This window comes from Spea bombifrons, chromosome 3 (assembly GCF_027358695.1).
Source record: "Spea bombifrons isolate aSpeBom1 chromosome 3, aSpeBom1.2.pri, whole genome shotgun sequence".
Lineage (NCBI taxonomy): Eukaryota > Metazoa > Chordata > Amphibia > Anura > Pelobatidae > Spea > Spea bombifrons.
Window position 1 is genome coordinate 17,793,390 of NC_071089.1, and position 12,184 is coordinate 17,805,573.

Consider the following 12,184-nt stretch of genomic DNA (forward strand, 5'->3'; position numbering starts at 1 on the left):
GCAAACCCCCCGCGCCGAGCAGACGGCTGGTGACTCAGTTGTTGATGGAGTTAGTCCGTTGCCAGGCAATCTGCCTTCCGCATGCCCGGGGACCTCAAGGTGTGCAAAGGTGATCGTTTTAGGCAAGGCATGAGATCTGGGATAAGGAAGGGCTAGTCCACCTCCTCCGGGTCGCCCCACCCTATTCCCCTGGCTGATCCTGACATACTGGTTAGATACCTGGTAGCTCTGGGTGCTTTACTCTCTATCTGCCCCTGCTTCATGACTGCAGCCAACTCTCTGGCCCCGATGGCCGATCCCAAGCACGCATACTGCAATGGCAACCACACGGTGCATGCGAACCACGGCAAAAACGGGCTGTCCACAAGAAACGGGCTGTCAAAGACGATCCAGGTACGCGGGGCCCCGGCTGCTTTTAACCCTTTGTGTGTTCGTAGGGGTATGAACACGCAACAGCACACCAAGGCTTTGCTTTCCCTCTGGCCCCCGTAGCACTTGTATTCGGAAACTTTTATTATTACATTTACGGCTAGATCTGGCAGCAGCTTAATGTTTAGAAACAAAAGGAGTCGCGTATAAAAGTTTCAAAAGTGGAACCCTTCTTGCTATGGTTGCTATGGAGACTGCTCCACTTTTAGGACTTGCAATATACACAAGTGAAAAGTCTTTCTTTGTGAATCTCATAACATGGTACTGATTTCTTCTATAATTAATTTTTTGGGGTTCCTGTATTTTTCTGGTTTAGGTATTAAATAATGAAGTGCTCATAGAAACCCCCTGGATACCAGATGGGGTTGCGAGATATATTCTTTAAAGACCGGGGGCTGTGAGATATATTCTTTAAAGACGGCTTGTGTTTCTTTCCAGATATTCTATAAAGTTACATAAAACTTATACTAAACTTTTTGAATCTTATACTAATTATTAAATGAATTGACAGTGTCAGCAGGTGTTTTCTTTGGTTTTGTAACAATTAGCCATCATATTCATTATATCTAGGTCTCGAGTAAAAAAAAAAATACGAGTCTTCAGGGAAATAATCTAACTACAGTTTTATAATTTTGCTAATTAAAATCATATAAAGCAAACAATTTAAGGAAGGAATTAAATGGGAGATTAAAAATGTTGTGGCTTTAATGCCCGGCAGATCTACGCTCCATATTCTAGGCCAAAGCCTGACTTAAAGTAGTGGCACGCATTTAACTAATGGCCGTTGCCAACGTTACCATTTTTATGGCTAAGTCTTTAAAGCCTATAAAAGTTAAGACACCAAGGCTATCTTCACTGGAGATCAGTGTTGTAAATGAGAAAATATCGACATGCTACGTTTGCATGTTTCCGTTTATGGGAATATTAATGTTTAAAGCTGCAGCGTTAGAAGTATTTTAGTGAGTTCCCTCTCCTACATTAACACAAAGCTGCGTTTAACAGATGTATAGATTGCTATACAAATAGGACTCACCAGCAGCTGGACTTCATGCACTCACACTCACCGTCTTGAGGTACAGTGACACGCAAGTCTACTCAACAGGCTAGTGTGTTATCAGTGTAAAGGGAGCAGAGCTTTTCAGAGTATTTCAGTGTTCATTATCTGTTAGTTCTATATGTCTGTCTTTCGTGGGAAGGGTCCTTTTGCTGGGACGCCCAACTCTGAGGTTGACCAAGCAGTCCTGGCACTCGAAGGCTGATGGGTGCCACATAAGTGCCTCCAATGGCTGTATTTGAGAGGCCACACGTTGCGTTTTTATGCTGGTGGCCGCACAGTGTGGAACCAGATCAGCATATAGGGAGTGTATAGCATGGTTTTGGTAGCAGAACGCTCCTGCATTTGCTTGTGTGCCAAATGTGCAGTCCGGGTCTGGCAGTGCCTGATTTTGGCATTATGTATGCATGCGTGCCAGCAGTCCTTAGAATCAGGACTCTCGCCGGAACTAAAGTCTAGTTTTTGGGACTACCACCGTAAATTTGGGAGTGTTAGTAGCAACTGTTTACTACTGCAACACAGTACACTATAATTTTGATGTACTGATCAAGGCTGTTTCCGAATGTTTTAGTATATATAAAATCTCTAAAGGACTGATGTTGGAGCCTGTTTGGGGATGTCTAGAAGTGTTTGTCTCTGGTAACTGTTACCCGAGATACTTACTGGAAACATGTGAACTGCAATCCAGTAGAACCTGCTTGATGATCTTAAAGCTTTCCGTTGGCCATTGTGATTTACTGGCTTTACACTAGTCATTATGCTGACAACAAAAGCCATTGTCTTTTATATGGAATCCACCATGTTATAGAACAAAGGGCCATTAAATAATGCGATATGTTTCTTATGGACATGATGTCCACCAAAGATAACGTTGTACCCCTGATCACACAACAATTATTCTGAATAAAGAGTAACTTTTTATACTGACTTTGCACAGTCCTTCATGAATCGTTTAATGGAAAATCTAAACAACATATATAAAATCTAGAGAAGGATTCCTTGTGATTCTTGACGTTATCATGAAGCGTGTTATCTTCTGACATCGGGCTGATTCTGATCTGTACGTTAAAGCTAATTTTAGATTAGTGTGACACGTAAAATAGAAACTCACTAAGGTGTGATATTTTTCTGTTTACGTTAAACTTTCCCTTAGGTCAAGGGTGTCCAACCTGCGGCCCTTCAGCTGCTGCAGGACTACATCTCCCATACTCCTCAGCCAGCCCCTTAGCTGAAAGAGCATTATGGGAGATGTAGTCCTGCAGCAGCTGGAGGGCCGCAGGTTGGACACCTCTGCCCTAGGTTTAAAGAAAAATACAGACCCTCATACTGAAGCCCTACTTGAACTTTTTGAATGAAAACTCTCTGTAAACTATTTTCAAGTATAGTTTGCATACTATGGCACACTTTTTTTTAGTTCCCGCAGCCTATTAAAGGACCCTTTGGGTTTCATTTTTGAGCTTCCTTGATGTCCAGATGGAGTTCTGGCTACAGCACGTCCAACGGGGAACCGTGGCATTAATGCTGACAAGTTCTTCCTTACACATGGCAAGAAAGTTTTAATTGGAATGCATGGAATCCCTTTAGGTTTATTCTCGCCAAGTATACTGTTTGCCTTTGCAGGTCACATTGAATGTGAGTACTACTCTATAAGTACTCCTGGTTCTTTGCATATTCTCCCACCTAAGATGTTTTGGATTAACTGTGCTGAGGAGGACGCTCATTCAGATTTAAGTAACCCTTATATTTTTTCCCCCAACTGGAAAATACCGTACAATAAAAAAGTCTTGACAGCCAAGTGCCCAAGGTTTATAGAGTGTAGTCTCAAAAATGCTGTAGAACAAAAATGTCTTTTGAGTTACAAAACATAAGGTGACAGGTTTCAGAACTGTTTGCAAGATACATGTTTGTTATTGTGCATATATATGTGTATATGCATGTTTGTGTGTATGTATGTATGTATATATAATATATAATACAAAACACCAATTGTTCATCTTTTTATTGTCCAAATGTAAACTTTACTAGTAATTGGTATGAATCCCCTTGAACTATATTGACCATGAAACCGACCGGGTTTGTTTCTAAGAAAGATAAGACGCAGTTTCCGTACCGTTTCTAGCGACAGATGTAATAACGATTGTTGAACAAACTCTTAACAAGCCAGAAATGAATGTGTAAGACAAACACAGAGCGTATGTCACTCATTACTTCTGAGGTTGCTCCCTTTTCATATCAGGATGACTGATGTCAAATGTACTAGGAAATCAATCTGCTGCCCTCAACTTTAACTCATATAGATAATCATAAACTCAGCAACGTCAGATGGAAGAATGTTAAACGATTATGTCGAGTCTAATGTAGGAACAGATTTAAGACAATGAAAATAACCCAATAATCACACATGATAACAAAAAGAATTCAACTCCCACCCCTGTGTTGCCATTATTGTGTTGGGGAGGTTAGAATGAATGTATGGCTGTAACAGGTTGACGGAGCTTTATTAGCTTTTTCTTAAGACAAACGGGCAAAGACACTGCCAAGGACCAGAAAAAAACTACTAAACAGGAGTACTGACTATATTCATCATCCTAAAATATAAGGTGGGCTGTTGGAAATTATAAACCAAGTGGCTGCCATTGTCTTTGGGCTCAAAATGATGCCAGTTACACATATGCATTTTAATTAGACAGTGGATTGGCTCTTTACTGGAGTTGGATTAAACTTTGGGCCAACACTCTACGTTCTACTTCTCCTCGCATATCAAATGCAATGGTATGAGTCGAAGAAACTGACTAACCCCCGCTCTGTTTATTATATTACTGTTACAAAAGAAACCTGGTAATTGAGGAAGTCCTCTTTAGAATTTACTCTCAGAGATGTTTTTGCGGTTTGTGAAAATAGACACAGTCAACATAGTCTTTAGTGGTTCAGCAACGAGGAATGGGAAAGAAAAAATATGATTTGTTTAGAATTCTCTCCATTTAAAAGATTAGCTGCCATGGGTTCCCAAGGAATGCAGTCTTGATGCTTGATGTTACTGAGACTTAATAATGTGATGTAATTAAAGGCGTGATATCACATGATTATTTAAAGCTCTGTTAATTGACTTTTCATTGGAAAAGGAAAATGTAAGGTTTTGATCAAAGATTCGATTGGAATTTGACTGGGTGAGATCATAATGTAAGGAATTGTGAGATGACACACGCATTGTGATGTGCTCTTCGTCTTAAAAAGTTTCCAAACGTTCTCAAACTATTATTTTAACTATTATTCTAAAGTATTAACAATGGAAGAAAAGAATCACAAGAGTCTTGTGTTTGTAGGACAACAGCTGTGAAGTAGAAGTAGGATAGAGCGACTGTTAAATGTTCCATGGACAACTGAGGGTACAAATCATAGGCTTATTTGGTTTTGCCACCATTGATCTCCAACGATTGTCAAACATGCAATGGTTTTGCCTTTTTATTTGTATTACCTACTATTATTACAGTTTGTGATTTGGTTTTGGTTTGGTATAGCTAAATACTGCCAGTAGAGCATCCAATCGTTTCTGTATTTAAAAAAGTGGCAGGCTTTAGAACATTTAAGAAACTTGTATGGTCTGTAATGAACCACCGGCCATCATAATCGGTTGGTTACGCATTGAGAGGAGTTTAAGGATTTATTTTTACTACATGCTTCCTCATCTCCCTATTACAGATCCTTTACGGAACGATTACGTTTTCATTCAGCAAATAGTAGTAAAAGTCTTAACAGATCAGGTAGATCACGAGGCCTTCTATCAGGAGACTTGCTTTTGCTAAGATATGAGTTAATGATAATCTCTCTTTACAGCTGGCTTTTTTTTTTTCCACTGGAGATGCAGTGAAAATTATAACAAGTTGGTTTCTGTGACATGCTTATCAAGGTGTCTACCTGATATTTATTGCCTGGAGCAACAAGGAGGTGACCTTGTTATCTGTATATCTTTATAACTTTCCCTAGAGCTAATGATCCATTCCTGGTATTTAATATAATCACATGCTTACCGGTTATTAAAATTACTACTTGTCACAGCATTCAGTGCCATCATAGAATAGTGAATTAAAGGGCCAGGGCTTTCTTAACACTAATCGGGCGCTACCTCCACATAACAGATAGTTGGCAAACAGTCTTTACTAACACTTTAAATATCTTAATCTATTGATAGCTATTTATGTAAATAAGTTAGGTCTTTCGAAGCAGAATAGTGTATTTCATTTAAACAATTACATTTTTATGCCTGCTGTTTCTACACTTATTGTGAGTTTTGGGGCTCTAGAATACCATGATATACTGGTACCCAGCAAGCATTCTGAGCTCCTTTAAATGTGGGACATCAGAGGAGGAAATAGGGACAGGGGGTTTTATGTCCCAAAGAAGGACTGTCCCTCCCAGCAACATTTACCTTGGAAGCTGCCCTAGGCCTAACCCACAGCAATGCCCCAAGCCTCCACATGCACTGTCCTTACTGCATAGGATTATGATGTCATATCCTTCACTCCATGTCTTAAAGTCATGCAGTGCCATGTAATGTATCCTAAGGAGGCAGCGCAAATGGAGCAGTTGGGGAGATCACAAATGTTCTTTGCAATGGTCCCACTGAGCAGGGCAGCAGCAGAGGGCAGATTGTCCAAGATCTATTCTCTGGTTTTGGAGCAAGGAGACTGCCAGTCAACCCAGAATAATTTGCTGGTCCCTCCTAAAGAAGGACACTAGGGATGTATGAAGATAGATACCCCCGGTTTTTACTCGTAATAAAATTGTTATATTTCTTGTTGCGACACCTTTGTATGTATGGCTTACAGAATAATCTTCTGTCTAATGTCTACAATGATGTTTTTTATTTAATTTACCAGATCAGCAGGTAAAAATATATACGATTTGCTGTATCAGATGTAGATATTCAATAAAATTCCTAATATGTGTGAGGATTTAAATATATATTTTACATACATTTTCTGTTTTTTTGTTTATTAGTATCATCATGTATCTTTCCTGTTTCAGCAGAATGGAACTGCAAATGGCGGCACCCTCTATAAGAAGCCCTTTAATGAATCCTTTGAAGAAGCGCCAATGTACGTTGCTGTACTTACCTATATAGGCTTCGGAGTGGTCACGTTATTTGGTTACCTACGAGACTTTATGAGATCATGGGGACTGGAGAAGTGTCATATGGCTGAAGAAAGGGAAGAGCAGAAAGTAAGAACTCCTCCGCCTTCTATAAATTAAATGTATTTCTCATATACATGACTAAAAGTTACACTGAGCATCAAAGTATCCTCTAAGTATGAATGTAAAAGGGTTTAAGTTATGAAAGTCTGCTTTGTGATTCTATTTTATAAATATATACACACACATTTGGTAAATTGGTGCAGAAATATAATTTTTTTAGTGTTTATGTGAATCCCAGTGCACATTTATATTAAAAAGTGATAAATAAAGGATATTAAACCGCATTAATTAATGTGTTGTTTTTTCGTATAGGATTTCGTGCCACTTTATCAAGACTTTGAAAATTTTTATACAAGAAACCTCTATATGCGAGTACGGGATAACTGGAACCGCCCCATCTGTAGTGTGCCTGGTGCCCAATTTGACCTTATGGAGCGATTGACGGATGATTACAACTGGACATACAGGTAATTCAAGCAGTCGTCGTTACTACCCCCAGAACTGTAGGTTTAAAAAACTTCTAAGGGGGTCTTTTTAGCTCAAGGTTGTCAACCTTTATTGGGTTACCATATGTATTTATGAGTTTATGCACATTTGTCATGGACAATATTCAATTTAAAAAATCATTGTAGGAGTAGGTCATTTTTGGTCAAGAGAGGAATTTCCTGTAGCAGTCTTCCCACAAATTATGTATTTCCCATTTTTTTTTTTACCATAAATCTACTATATTGCTTTCCTTTCAGATGTAACAAGGGACTCTGGAAGTGTCAAATGCTTATGTAACTCTTTTTACTCGATGAATAGGTTGGCTGCATAAACATTATTGCTATTTTTTAGGACTCCTATGTTTTATGCTGACCTCAGCACAGCTTATAAGGAGTTGACTTGTATAGGGTGGATCCATGCCAGCTCAAACTGCTCATCTAGTTCTGGGTCTTGGTCTGTTTGGCTCTTCTTTCTGTAGCGAGTCATGCTTGGCTTCCACACAGGCTGGGACCTGTTTGTCCACCAGTTTGTTCTGGTTATATAGATTTTTTGTGCTGAAAGGTAGATCTGCATTAGAAAAAGACAGATGCCAAGAATAAATACCTGCCATGGATAATTTTCTCATCTGCTTATTTGTTGTTCCAATTCTAGGCATACGGGGAGAGCCATCAAAGATGTGATAAACATGGGATCTTATAACTATCTTGGCTTTGCAGAGATTGACGAGGAGTCATTGGGTACGGTGAAGGACATGGTAATTAGTTATGGAGCAGGAGTATGCAGCAGCAGACAGGAAATGGGTAAGAATTGGGAAGTCGAGCGCCTCTGATTGCGTATGACACATGATAGATTCATGGAGAGCTCTGTATGTGTTTGTTAAATATTACACCTTGATAGCCGTGTTTTTAAATGGGTATGCCGGAGGGTCCAAAATCTAATCGCTGCTCATTTAAGGAATAGGCAGTAGCTAGCTGAACATTTATATTGCTTTTGGTCACTAATTAACTTATGACAAGCAAATACATTATACAGGGCAGAAAACATGTTGTTCACCATATGCCTATAAAAGCTCAAAATGCAAGCAAAGATAAAATAATTTTTTTTCAAATTTTTTTTTACCAACTGATTAACCATCTTTACCTACATATTTTTGTATGATGTCTGTTTACTGATGTCACCTCAGTGACTCATTTTTATTTATGATCTTGCTTGTTTTTGCATATACTTTTACAACCAGTTTAATGTTAACTCAGTAACACATTTTTCAAGTTTCTTATGGGTGTAAGTGGAGAAGTAGCATTTTATATCCACCATGCTCAGATTAACATATCAATAAAAACCACATGGAGTATTTACGGATACAAAACTATTGGGGATTAGGTATTAAAAACTATCCTGGTACAAAGTCTGAAATATCGCCTAGCAACCAATAGAATAGTTCAGAAGGAAAATTTCATTGATTGATCTGGTAATAAAACAATTTTTCAAACTTTGTGCCAGAAATACTTTATACATTATCCCCCTATACATCTGCTAACTCTTCAAAACATTTAGCGTGAAATCTGGGGTATAATACCCACCTGTGTAACACTCAGTTTTGTAGGAGAAAATAAAGTACTTGTGTATAATACATGCCCGCCACATTAGATCACTGCTGATCAATGATCAGTAACCTAAAGACACAAGCGTAACCCCTTCAATGCACCAATTGCATTATAGACGTGATCAGAGCATTGAAGGGGTCAACGCTACACAATCGCTTTCATGGAGCAATTGTGCAGAAGTAGGAGGTTAGGGCTGGCCCCCCAAACTTCCGTGAGGGCCAAAGATACCCTGGATTTCATCCCAGAAGCTGCCTATGGCAGTTAACGAGTGTTAAAGAACTAAACAGGTGCGTTCAATGGACTGCGATAAAAGTTCTGGCTACTTGAATGTTTAACAGGTGAAGATGGCTTTCTTCTTATTAAGGTTTAGTATAATATAACTTTGAATATAGTACTCGCATCCTTGTCAGATTAACCACCAGGAAGGCAAAGTGTGGTGTTCAATCAAGCCTTATTCAGGGTTGAGCTTGCAGAGCTGTGTATGGCAGACGTGTTACAGTATTAGGGTCTCGGAGAAGTATAAAGGGCAACTAGTTTGTGTCAATAATTATGCAGTCCTTTTAAAGTAGGTCTTAAGGTAAGTATTTTAAAATAATATACACTAACTGGCTCAGTGACAGATATTGTAAAATGATTTGTCCTATATTAAGACCCGAAGATCATATTTAATAACTTTTTATACTTTAATTGATTACTTTCCAGGTCATTTGGATAAGCATGAAGAGCTGGAAGACCTGGTTGCCAAGTTCCTTAATGTAGAAGCTGCTATGGTGTTCGGTATGGGCTTTGCTACCAATTCTATGAATATCCCAGCCCTGGTTGGCAAGGTAAGTCCCAACTGCATTAACTAATACTGGAGATTAGTATTCCATTACGTATAAATTTAAAAGGGGCTTTATTTATTATTCCTAAAACGCTGTCGTTTTTCAGTATGTTAAATAACACAAATTCTAGATGGTGTTTAACTGGTTAATTTTTACGCCATCATATGTTGATTGTATAAGACAGAGTGACTCATTTTCTTATGATTATGTCACTGTACTGATGGAATATGACACCAGAGCATGTATTACTCCCAATGACCTGATGAACCAGGTGACTCTCACGCCCTTCGCTTTAAGTTCAAGTTGCACTTCCTGAATAAGAGAAAAACCTGTAATCTTTTTTTTTCCCATTGTCACGTGGCTTTATGGCTTATCTCTGTCTCCTGTGCAGTATTTCTCCCCAAGCAATGCGTCGCCCCATGCAACATGCGCCTCGTCTTACTTAAACAAGGGTCAGTACCTGTTTACTGATTCGGATTCTGAAAAAGATAAAGAAAAGACAAAAAAATAACAAACTAAAATGCACATCAATAGATTAAAGAGCTATTAACCCTTTGAGTAAGTAATGAGTAGAAAGTGGTGTTATAGACATATTGTATGGTAGAACGTTGCATGTTATGCCATTTTTAGCTGGAGTTTGGCGAGTATGTATGTATGTAGCATGAAGGGCTAAAATATGTCATTTCAACCCTCTGCAATAGAGAGTCAAGTAAAAGTTTTAGGTTTAGGGAAAGTTTTCCGTCAAGTCTGGGAGCTACTGGGCTGGCGAAGAGGCAAATACAAATGAGGCTGGAGTGTCCCTCCTTACTCAACCCTAAACCTAACTCTATGTAACGAATCCCCCGCTAACTATCCACTGACCACAATAACTAAAACCAATTCAATATCTTAAAAGAAAAAAAAAACAGCCCTTGGGCTTGGTACACCGGGAAACACTTATAGTCCTCGGTCGCAATCAGAATGAGGAAGAGAAAGGCAGAGACAAGGGTAATTCTTGCAAGCGTTGTGATTCTCTACTGAAACAGTTAAATCCACGGAAATACGATGGATCAGCTGTAGACTGACTGCATGGCTCTTTCGATGAATATTAAAAAAAAAAAACAATACAACCAACTTAAATTGATTACTGCTCAGACACAAACATGTATTTTGCAAAGTAAAATAACTTATTGTGTTATTTTAATGAAACCAAGTATTTTAATCTGGTATCATGCAGATATTTTGGATGGATTAGTGTTTGAGCAAACATTTCCTGCAGAACATTCCTGCTGCGGATCCCGTTGCCAGATTTCCACTAATTGTATTATTCTGAGAGCAGCAATAATGTTGCACTTGGTTAATGTTACTTGGTGTGTGCTTTTTATGAATTTGCTGAGCACACCAGCAAATATTTTATCGCTAACACTTTGTTATATATGAATGCATTTTTATTGCAATAGAGTTAACCATGCACAGTTTTTCATTAAATGACCAGTAAACAAAAAAAAACCATATAAACGTAAGGTTGGGTTGTAGAGGTATTTCAATCCAAACACACCCAACCTTTGAACTACAAAGGTTGTTTCATTTTCTGAGATAACTTGGATCAATGTTCATTTATTTTTTCCCGTTGCAATCTATGCTGAATGCCTTGGATAAAAGGTGTTCACCTGCCCTTTAAGCATAGACTTTTCATGTGGAATAAAAATGTTGGGGTGTTTAAACATTTCACGAGTTGCTACTTGCATGGAGGCATACATACCGGTGGTTCCAATAACATGGGTCTACTAAAGTCCAGATTGACCATGGAGAACACAAGTGTATTGAACACTTATCTCTTGTTATGTTCTTTACTACTATATATATATATATATTATACTATATTATGCTCTGGGACACATTTCCTGGTGTTGGAGGGGAGGAGTAGTGAATCAATGCATAAACCCCTAGACCCACAACATGTAGGCTGTCTTAGCCCAAGTAAACAGTCTTGAGTGGTGTTCATAGAGAGAGAATGAGGCACCGGCATGTTATTTAGCATGCATGGTTACAAGACAAACCTGTCCGACTGGTCTGACGCTGGATGGAAAAAAATTTAGACATAATGATCCCCAGCTTTAAATACACTAAAGTGGTTTTGATGTTTATATTACATTTTATAAAGCTTATTGAGCACTTGTATTTACATGTCTTTAACCTCCTCCTGAAAAAAAAGCAACTGGCTCATTGGAAAACCATTTATTATGACTTTGCTCAAAGTGAGATTTCTGATGTAAAGTGAAAATATGCCGGATTTGATCATATAATCAGACAGGGAGAAAAGGAGCCATTTGCCTTGTGTTTGATTGTCGTACTGATGCAATCTTCTCTCTTCTTTCAGGGTTGCCTTATTTTAAGTGATGAATTGAATCATACCTCCTTGGTGCTCGGGGCTAGACTCTCAGGGGCTACCATTCGCATTTTCAAGCACAACAGTAAGTTTGGTGGAGGCCCAACGCTGGAGGGCTCTGCTATTATTAAGCAAGCATGGGATAGACATAAGGCCAAGCTAGATGTAGGATAAGTACTCAGAGGTTGGGCAGACTGGATGGGCCTAATGGTTCTTATCGGCCATC

At 38.8% G+C, this 12,184-nt stretch overlaps 1 protein-coding gene across 2 annotated transcripts in view; it reads left to right on the plus strand.

Annotated features, from left to right (window-relative positions):
- Positions 1-204: 204 nt before the first annotated feature.
- SPTLC3 (serine palmitoyltransferase long chain base subunit 3) overlaps positions 205-12,184 on the plus strand; it is a 38,614-nt gene continuing 26,634 nt past the window's right edge. Inside the window, exons 1-6 of one of the 2 annotated variants that reach the window (XM_053459957.1) lie at positions 205-393; positions 6,509-6,703; positions 6,989-7,143; positions 7,814-7,962; positions 9,469-9,593; positions 11,950-12,043. In XM_053459957.1, coding sequence (XP_053315932.1) covers positions 262-393; positions 6,509-6,703; positions 6,989-7,143; positions 7,814-7,962; positions 9,469-9,593; positions 11,950-12,043 — 850 coding nt within the window. In that variant the 5' untranslated portion in view covers positions 205-261. The remainder of the gene's footprint in view (positions 394-6,508; positions 6,704-6,988; positions 7,144-7,813; positions 7,963-9,468; positions 9,594-11,949; positions 12,044-12,184) is intronic. The other variant, XM_053459958.1, reaches the window with a different exon arrangement.